Source organism: Budorcas taxicolor, chromosome 11 (assembly GCF_023091745.1).
Source record: "Budorcas taxicolor isolate Tak-1 chromosome 11, Takin1.1, whole genome shotgun sequence".
Taxonomy (NCBI): Eukaryota; Metazoa; Chordata; class Mammalia; order Artiodactyla; family Bovidae; genus Budorcas; species Budorcas taxicolor.
The window spans coordinates 157,604,390-157,613,939 of NC_068920.1; the positions used below are offsets into that span (position 1 = coordinate 157,604,390).

The window sequence follows — 9,550 nt, forward strand, 5'->3', positions numbered from 1 at the left end:
CAAATTAACTTATTTATGAAACAGAAACCATAGTCCAGGCTATGCTTTTTTCAGTAGTCGTGTATGGATGTGAGAGTTGGACTATAAAGAAAGCTGGCTTCCTTGTCTCCCTTGGGGCTGGGCTTCCTCCCTCCAGAGCCTCCTAGAGATGGCAGTGCTGTGAGTCCACAGGCCACTGACCTGGGCTAACACTGCAGTCTGCTAGGCTGTATGTACTGCACCCACTCCCCTCCGGAGGGCTGCCAGAGGGGCTGCTGGACTTTGTGGTCTGGTTCACTCGCTAAGTCGTGTCTGACTCTTGGCAACCCCACGGACTGTAGCCCTCCAGGCTTCTCTGTCCATGGAATTCTCAGGCAAGAATACTGGAGTGGGTTGCCGTTTCCTTCTCCAGGGGATCTTCCCAGCCCAGGGGTTGAACCCAGGTCTCCTGCATTGCAGGCGGATTCTTTACCATCTGAGCCACAAGGGAAGCCCCTCTAGGGCTCTGACCCACTGTAATATTCCCATGTCACCAATTTCCTCTTGAGGGAAGGAAGGGTCTCTCAGAGCCCGAAAGAGTGCCCAGTGAGCCTGGCGTCCTGGTCTCTGAGACGCCATGGTCTAAGACACCCAGGCCTATGGCCTCTGTGGCGCTGTTGGCCTTGGAGCAGGAGGCTGGTCCCTGAAGCCCATCCTCGCCAGGAAGAGGGAAGGTCCCTTTAAGCCTGGCTTCACAGCTTAAGCTTGTTGCTATGTATGTGAGGAACTTCCTTAGCAACCACCTGGCCTCTTAAAGAGGCCCTGGAGTAGTGGTTGCCGCCAGCCATGGCTCCTAAAAAGAAGGGGGCCAAAGAGCCCGAGCTCAAGAAGAAGAAAGGTAGCAAGAAGGATCCCAACCTGGCCAACAAGCCCATGGAAATGCCTATAAGCGAGGAGATCCGAGAGTTCTACCATGCCCAGATCCGCAACCTGGAGGACAGGCTGGCCAGGTGGGTGGGCGGGGAGGGTGGTCCTGCCAGGTCAGGGAGTGACTCACAGCTGGCCACTGTGCAGGTTCAGTCGGTGGGGACCCCTGTGTTCTGGCCTCCCAGGGGATGTTCAGACCCACCCCCCCATCCCTGCCTCAGTTTCCTCAAAGATAACATTGGGAGGCTTCATGATTTTGAAGAAAAATGGATTTCTTGGCCCCATCTTAGCTCCCAGAGTTTCCAGGGGCCCAGTGCCTAGTTAAGAGCCTAATCCCTCCCCAGGGAAGGACTACGTCCCTCCTGCCTCACAGTTGACCCCTGGAACCAGGCGTTTTACTTAAGAGGGCAGAGTTCAATTGGAGGGACGAATTGGAGATGGCAGTCCCCTGGCAGGCGGGTGACCACATGCCCCTCCTCCCACCTGCCCCCCACTACCCCCACAATGCCTGTGCCGTGATCACCTGAGCTATGGGCCCCACTGGCTCTTCTAGTTGCCAAGCCCACTTGTCCACGCCAGCGCTGTTTTCCCAAATGTAAACGAGGAGAGCTGTGCGAGGTGGGTGGTGGTGTGTGGAGGGGGGGGGTTCTCTAACTCTCCTGAGACATGCACTTGCCCACTTTTCTTATTCTTGCACTAGTTTCCTCTCAGTTATGATGCACTAGCCCAGTCTCAGGGTGACCCTCAAAAGACACACCCCTTTGGTGGTGGCTCAGATGGTAAAGAATCCGCCTGCAGTGCAGGAGGAGACCCAGGTTCGATCCTTGGGTCAGGAAGATCCCCTGGAGAAGGGAATGGAAACCCACTCCAGTATTCTTGCCTGGAGAATCCCATAGACAGAGAAGCCTGGCAGGCTATAGTCCATGGGGTTGCAAAGAGTCAGGCACGAATGAGCAACTAACACTATCAGACAAGTCTCCTCACATGTTGCTACAAATACTCACAGCTGATGTTGAGACCTTCCTGGACTGGTGCTCATTGTGCCCCTAAAGCGGTCCCACGAGAGAGGCCCTCCAATCATCCCCACAACAAGTGGTGGAGAGACTGAGGCTCAGGGAGAGAGGAAGGCACCCCAAGGAAGAGGCTCTGGGCCAGCCCTAGGCCCTGACTTCCCTAAGCCAGTCCGCCTCCTTGCTCCACAGATCGGGTCATCCAGCTTTGCACCCTGCACCGTGCTTCCATTCAGAAGATGTTGGTTGAGTTAGTCGTGAAGTTAAACATCTTTCCAAATAGCTTCTACCCATTATTCCATTGGAAACTAGAAAATTGCTTACACAACAACTCTTAAAAATTCACATGCTTCCCTCAAGCTGGAAACACCAGATGGAATGTATTTGGGAAAAATGCATTCGAGAGATGGTTACTGGGCACTTATTATTTGCCAACTTCCTCTGCCAGGCCCCTCAAAATACAGAGATGCGAGGAGTTAGGTCTTGACTTCCCAGTGGGACAAGGGTCAGTCTACAGGAGGGCCCCAAAGAGAGGACCACAAATGCTGCCTCAGGGCCAGGAAGGCTCCACAGAGGTGGCAACACAGGGGTTCACTCAGTGAAGGGAAGATCACAGGTGCAGAAGTTTGGGGTTATGAAGTGTGAAAGTATTGAGCAGGGCACAGAGCTGGCAGCAAGCATTATGCTTAAGACCCTTAACTTTAGGGTATCAGACGGACTTGGGTTCAAGTTCTGGTTTTGCCATTTACTAACTCAGAGATGCTTCATCCCTCTGCGCCTCAGTTTCTTCACCTGTAAAATGGGTATAATCATCATAGTCCCTACTTCCTTGGTTGTTGTGGATTCAACAAACACACTGAGTACCTACTACATAGCAGGCGCTAGGTGTTGGGGACACAACTGTGAACATTAACAAAGGCTCCACCCTCACAGAGCTTACACCCTAGTGATGTTATGCAAGTAAGGCGCTGAGCACAGGCAACAGCTGCGGTCACAAGCACTGACCAGGGGAGATGAGGCTGGAACCTCCAATGCCCCACTATGGGAAGGTCCCGGGAGCAGCCTGACTGCCTGGAGGTCCCCTGGACCTCTGCCCCACATTTACCTCAGGTACCAGCGGAAGTGGGATGAGTTGGCTATGCAGGAGAAGCTGTTTCGCCAGGAGTTTGAGCAGCTGGCCAACAACAAGAAGGAGATCGTGGCCTTCCTCAAGCGCACGCTCAACCAGCGGGTAGATGAGATCACCGACCTCAATGAGCAGCTCCAGAGCCTGCAGCTGGCCAAGGAGATAGAGAAGGATGCCTTTGAGGCACAGCTAGCCCAGGTGCGCCACGAATTCCAGGAGACCAAGGACCAGCTCACCACCGAGAACATCATTCTTGGTGAGGGGCACTGGCCGGTGAGCCTACGGGCACACACCACAGCGGGTGGGGAACCCAAGGCTCTGTCTCTCTGGGCTCTCCCACTGTCTTTGTGACCTTGGGCCAGCCGTTCTCTCTGACCCTGTTTTCCCACCCGGGAAATGGGGATGATACATATTCCTTGAGCAACAACAGCTACATGCAGCTTCCCACACTATCTTCCATGGTAACGGTCCCAGCAATCCTGAGGCAGGAAACACCATCACCACCTGCCACTGGGGAGGTGAGGAAGCACTTGAAGAAGGTGGAGTGTCTTGCCCAAGGTCACGCAGCTGGCAAGGGGGGCTGTGCCTTTCAGTTGACAGCAGGAGTACCTGATCCAGAGAAGGTGTCTGGAGTCAGAGGCTGTCGTCACTGTCACCTTCATGAGAGTAGAGAGTGTCAAGGACAACTTCCTGGAGGAGGTGGAGCCTGAACCAGGCTTAGTAAGACTTGGGGAGGAGAGGAAGGGCATTCCAGACTGAACCATAAAGGCGGGCAGGATTATGTGTGGGGACGGGGGACTGGCCCTAGTGGATGGGGAAGGGTGGGGGGCCTCATCACACAAAGCCCTGCTGCCCCCACCCCCGGGACCCTGCCCTCCCAAGGCGGCCCGTCACCAGGCCCGTGCCCTGTGGCGGGGCAGGGGGAAAGCTGGCAGCCCTGGAGGAGTTCCGGCTGCAGAAAGAGGAGCTCACCCAAAAGTTCATGTCGCTGGAGGAGCAGCTGCGGAAGCAGGAGAACGAACACAAGGACTACGTGCACAACCTGGAGAAGAAGTCGGTGCTGGACAAGGACAGGTGGGCCGGCTGCTGCCGGGCACGGGACCCTCTCACTGAGGCCAAGTACAGCCAGGTCTTCAGGCCTCCGACAGCTTTGCCTTCTATCTGGGCAGGGGGTAACCATGCTAGCTCCCTGATGCCCTGGCTTGCTGTTCCTCAAAACTGTGGCTGATTTGTGGAGAGAAAAGAAATAGGTTCCCAGTTCTCACACAGGCATTGGAGAATCCCTGGACTTCCTTGTGCCACTTTTTGTGACTTAAATTATATTTAATGGTTCATTACACATGGACACGGTTCAAAATAGTACAAAGAGTCTATAATAAAGAGCTCCTGCTGGTGGCCCTGGCCCCTCCTGTGGGGGACAGGGCAGAGAGGTCTAGGTGCTCTGGGGACCCCCCTTCTGCCCAAACCCCGCCTCACCCCCACCCATCCTGCCTAGACTGAGAAAGGAGATCATCCAGCGTGTGAACATGGTGGCCACGGAGTTCCGCAAGGTGGCCACGAGCCAGATGTGGGACACAACCAAGAGGGCCATCACAGAGAACAACGCAGTGACCCTGCAGCTGGCCAAGACTACACGACAGGGCACGCAGCTGCTGGCGGAGAACGAGCAGCTCCGGGGCCACCAGGACAACCTGTGCAAACAGCTGGAGCTGCTGGAGAACTCCCAGAAGCTCATGGCCAGGAAAAACCGGGGACACCAGAAGGTGTGCACTCCCGGCCCTCACCCCAGGAGGTTTGGCACGGAGAGCAGGAAGGAAACCTAGGGCCCTGTACTCGGGGCAAATACGGCCCCTGCAAGGGTGGACCTGGGGTCAGGGCATGGGGGAGGCAGCTGTGAGGCGATGGGGCCCTCCTTGGGAGGGCTCTGGCCCCCATCGCTGGTTTGTATTTGACTTGGAGCCCCCATCACTGGTTGAAAGGGAACCCATCCCCGGGGCCCCCACCCACATGGGTGACTTAACAGGTGCGCAGCAGCCCTGAGGTGAGTCCAGCGGGTGCCGGGCTCCCAGGGCCCCAGCTGGCCTCTCTGGGGGATGCAGGGCTGGCTGAGGGCCTCCGGTGAGGCCCAGAGCATGGCCACATGCCCACACTGCAGGTCATCCTCATGCTGACGGAGAAGTGCCACGAGCTGCAGCAGGGCAAGGCCGAGGCCGAGAGGCTGCGCGTCCTGCTGGGCCAGCTGGAGCAGGACCTCCTGAAGCAGCAGCAGGACAATCAGGCACTGAGGTGCAGAGCCACGGGAACCTCCCCTCAGTGGTCATGGGCCAGCGACTCCCTCTTTGTACAGGGGCCTGGAGGCTTTGTCTGTCACACAAGCTGAGGCCCGGGGCTGGCTGGAGAGAAAAGGCAGGGCCCCTTGTCCTAGGACAGGGAGGAGGCTGACCTGTCCTGCCCTGGGCACAGGAACGAAAGAGACCAGCTGAACCTGCAGCTGGAGCGGCAGCAGGCCGAGGGGCAGCGGCTCCAGCAGCAACTGAACAAAGAGCAGAAGGTCCGGGCAAGCCTGGAGACGGCCCTGGCCCAGGCCACCTCCTTCCTACAGGACATCGTGCAGGTGAACTGGAAGTGGGTGAAAGTGGTGGTGATGGGGGGCGGGGGGGGGCGAATCAAGGACTAGAGAGATAAGCAGACTACCAGAGATGGCCAAGCCAGGCCCAGGGCCCCTCTCTCCCCTGAGAGTTTCCTGGAAGATCTGTCTTTTTCTGATTCTCCACGCTGAAGAGCCATTTGAGGTCTCAAAAGAGCTGGACAAAGGCCTCTGAGGCCCTGGAAGTCATCAGTCTTCCCATCTGGAGAATGGGTATTCCACCACAGCCAGGGAATACTGAGATTAACAGGCACTGGGGTTGGAGTTTCCCAGTGATGGATGCTGGGGCCACAAAGGGCCTGACCTGGTAGGCCCACCCATCCCCTTCTCAGCAGATGCAGCCTAACAAGGAGGACAGAGACTTCGACGGCGTGTTCCAGCTGCAGCGCAAGGAGATGCTGCAGCAGTTGCTGCTTATGCTCGGCTCAGCCGTGGTCTCGAGCCCCCAGATGGCCGAGGCCCTGCATCGGGAGAGCCAGCCCTGTGGCCTGCCCAGGGAGGGGTGAGTGCATGACCCCGCGTGACCCCAGAGGAAGCAGCTACGGGACTCGTCCAAGGGCTGTCCTCGGCTGAGCCGGGGCCAGAAGCCTGGCTCCCCGGAGCTGCTCTGAATCTCAGCTTCCTCGTCTAAGACTTGGAGGGGGTGACACCAGTCCCCTCCCCACAGCCAGGGCAGCAGCACCCAGCTACTCAGGACAGGGTCTCTGCTGCAGCAGCTGTCCGGCATCGTACCCTACCGGCCTGGGGACCTGGGTCTGGTACCTCGACGGATCCACATCCCACCCAACCCTGAGGACCTCAGGCTGCTCTCTCATACCACCCGTATGGGCAACTTACAGGCATACAGCAGCCCTGAGGTGAGGGTGCCAGGGGGCCCCAGGGACAGCCGAATGAGGGCCACGCTTGGGTGCATATCACAGCTCTTCCATACCACAGCTGTGTGGCTCTGTGGATGTGGCTGGACCTCTCTAAAGCCTCCACTTCCCCATCTGTAAAATGGGCTGAAAAGGTGTGTCAAGGCCTCAGTGGACCCAGACGCACCCACACATCCCCTGGGAGGGGAGCCTGCTGGACCCTGTGGGCCCCTCCTCCACAGGCAGGGGAGGGGTGGGAACACCCCCACGGAGGCTTCAGCTTCTAAGCTGGCACCTTTATTCTTACAGATCCACACCTCTGCTCCTCAGAAAAGGTTCAAAAAGCTTAGTCTTCCTGAAGTTTCCCTACTTTCGAAGTAGGAGACGGAAAGAAGATCAACCTCCTATCCTAGAGAAGGACTGTTCTGGTCACAGTCCCCGCGTTAGTCCACAGGCAGCCTGGGGCAGCCCAGAGAAGAGTGATATTAAAAAAAATAATAAAAGACTCCACAGGCCGGCGTGGCACCTCTGTGGATGGGTGGATGGGTGCAGGCATGACAGTTGAGCAAACAGCCAAGTCCATGGCCTCAGGGGCCCGACGAAGACCCCTGGCTCCGCTGGCGGATGTGGTCCAGGAGCAGGTCCACAGCACGCTCCAGCACTGGAGGCAGCAGCTCCTGCTCAGCAGGGGAGAAGCGGCCCAGCACGTAGGCCTGCACTGCGTCCCGGTGGGTCGGCCTCCCGATGCCCACCCGCAGTCGTGGCATTGCCTGTGGGGGAGCCAGAGGGGCCCAGGGAGCTCTGGTAAGAAGGAGTGGGGGGGGCCCTGTGCCAGCCCACCCAACTCAGTGCAGGATGGAGGGGCAGACTCACACTGGAGTTGAGGCAGCTCATACAGGAACGGACTCCATTGTGGCCCCTTCAAGGGATGGGGGGGCAGTTAGTGCTTCCTTGGGTCAGCACCCTTCACCCCATCCACTGCCGAGCCTGGGGTCGGCACCTCTACCCCAACTTGGAGGTCAGCTTCCATATCCCACCCTGACCAGCTCAGGGCCTCACCTGGCGCTTCCTCCCAACTTCAGAGCCACTTTCCCCAGCGGCTTGTCCAGCTCATCGTGTACCAGGTAAACTTCCTCAGCAGTCAGTCCAAACAGCTCCGCTTGGCCCAGGGAAACAGTGGCCCCGGTTACTACTGATCCGCCCAGGAAGGCTGTCCTGACTCTGGGCTCCCATGAGGAGGGGCCACAATTAACCCCACTTGGTGGTAAAGAACCCGCCTGCCAATGCAGGAAACATGAGACGCGGGTTCAGTCCCTGGGTTGGGAAAAATGCCCTGGAGAAGGGCATGGCAACCCACTCCAGTATTCCTGCCTGGAGAATCCCATGGACAGAGGAGCCTGGGGGGCTACAGTCCATAGGGTGGCAGAGATGGATATGACCAAGCGACTAAACCACCACTACATATAAAGAAACTGAGGTTCTCAATTTCTCAGTCACCCAAGGCCAGGCAGCAATTGGAGCTCACCAGGTACCTGGAGCTCTAGGTGAACCTATTTGCTGCAGTCCAGAAATGCCCCCTCCGGGCCCCTGCGCCCTCCTGGGCGGCACACACGGGGGGCCCTCAACTTACCCGCCCGGGCCACACTGTGCCCGTTGAGGTTCATGAGCCTCCGTGGCTGGAGCAGGACCAGCTGGGCATCTCCGAGTGAGGCCAGGGCGAGGTCCGCGGCACAGCGCCGGTCGCGTGCCCAGCTCTCCGCCACCCCCAGCCGCCGCGCCAGCTGCCCCAGCACTGCCATGCCCACGCTGTGCCGCGTGCCAGGCAGTCCAGGGTTTCCCAGGCCTGCCACCTGCGGGGGACATCAGGGAAACTGAGGCCCGACAACTCTCCCCATAATCTATCTCACAGAGCGCCCCCGCCAGGGGCCCCAAAGCAGAGGAAGGTAAATGGAAAACGGCCGGAGTGGGTTAGGGCCACGAGGAGGAGTCCAAGAAACTCCAAGACTCCAGAAGGCCAAGTGGAAGCGCCCCCCGGTGTGGGTGGGCAGGGCCCCCCAGTGCAGGAGCGGAGTTCCTGGAAGTCTGGAGCCCATCGGAGCATCTGACCCATTTTTAGATAAGAAAACTCAAGACAAGGAAGGGGGAGAACTTTGCCCAGGAGACTGTGGCAGAACTGGAGCTAAGGCCCGGGAGTCCCTATGGGGCTTTCCCCCACTCCACTCACCAGCCATCGCTTCCCCGCCGGCCGGGGTTCCAAAACGCAGCGGCTCATGGCTCGACTCAGCCACAGCCGGGCGTGCGAGAGGCCAGGCAGCCCCATGCTGCCCCCTTTCAGGACGCGGACCCCGCCCCCTGACGTCAGCCAGCCCCTAGCCGCTAACGCCCAATCCGGGGCGGGCCACGTGGCCGCCACCCTTCTGAGGGGCGGAAGTGGCGGGGCGGTGGCCTAGTCCCGGCATCCCCGCGCGTTCCGCTGCGCCGCGTCACTGTCTCCTGCGGGGTTTGTCGTGGGGCTCGCGGAGCCCTTGTTTGACCACTGGATTGGGAAGCAATGTGCCTTGTTTTGACCCACCCCTGGGACCCTGCCTCGCTGCGGAAAGCCGGCAAGCCTTTTCCTTGCCTTCCCCAGCTAATAAAAACTTGCTAAAGCCATTGCAAGGTGTCAACTCTTAGAGCGTTGTGGGTCGGGAAGATCCGCTGGAGAAGAGATAGGCTACTCACTCCAGTATTCTTGGGCTTCTCTGGTGGCTCAGACGGTAAGGAATTCGCCTGCAGTGTGGGAGACCTGGATTCCATCCCTGGGTCGGGAAGATCTCCGCGAGGAGGACATGGCAACCCACTCCAGTATTCTTGCCTGGAGAATCCCATGGACAGAGGAGCCTGACGGGCTACAGTCCATGGGGTCGCAAAGAGTCGGACACCACTGAGCAACTAAGCGCGCAGCCTCTTTCCGTCTCGGTTTGAAACTGGATTTCAGGGATTGGACTCCTCGGGATTCTGGGGGCGTGGCTAAGAGGGGCGGAGCCTG

At 58.5% G+C, this 9,550-nt stretch overlaps 2 protein-coding genes across 5 annotated transcripts; one reads left to right on the top strand and one right to left on the bottom strand.

Annotated features, from left to right (window-relative positions):
• The first annotated feature begins 804 nt into the window (after positions 1-804).
• CFAP157 (cilia and flagella associated protein 157) lies at positions 805-6,663 on the top strand. The gene is made up of 8 exons (XM_052649709.1): positions 805-968; positions 3,006-3,277; positions 3,942-4,095; positions 4,517-4,784; positions 5,177-5,307; positions 5,485-5,635; positions 6,001-6,170; positions 6,336-6,663. Exons 1-8 carry the CDS (start codon positions 805-807, stop codon positions 6,661-6,663), a joined length of 1,638 nt encoding a protein of 545 aa, XP_052505669.1.
• Positions 6,632-9,467, bottom strand: PTRH1 (peptidyl-tRNA hydrolase 1 homolog). 4 transcript variants are annotated; one of them, XM_052649713.1, is made up of 5 exons: positions 9,244-9,467; positions 8,153-8,372; positions 7,582-7,681; positions 7,396-7,441; positions 7,045-7,292 (listed from the first exon to the last, which is right to left on the bottom strand). In XM_052649713.1, the coding sequence occupies exons 1-5, from the start codon at positions 9,388-9,390 to the stop codon at positions 7,110-7,112; spliced, it is 696 nt and encodes a 231-aa protein (XP_052505673.1). In that variant the 5' UTR covers positions 9,391-9,467; the 3' UTR covers positions 7,045-7,109. The 4 variants fall into 4 exon arrangements, with proteins under 4 accessions (XP_052505671.1, XP_052505672.1, XP_052505673.1 ...); XM_052649710.1 differs by lacking the exon at positions 9,244-9,467 and adding an exon at positions 8,747-8,842; XM_052649711.1 differs by lacking the exon at positions 7,396-7,441 and having other exon boundaries at positions 6,632-7,292.
• Between the last annotated feature and the right edge of the window lie 83 nt (positions 9,468-9,550).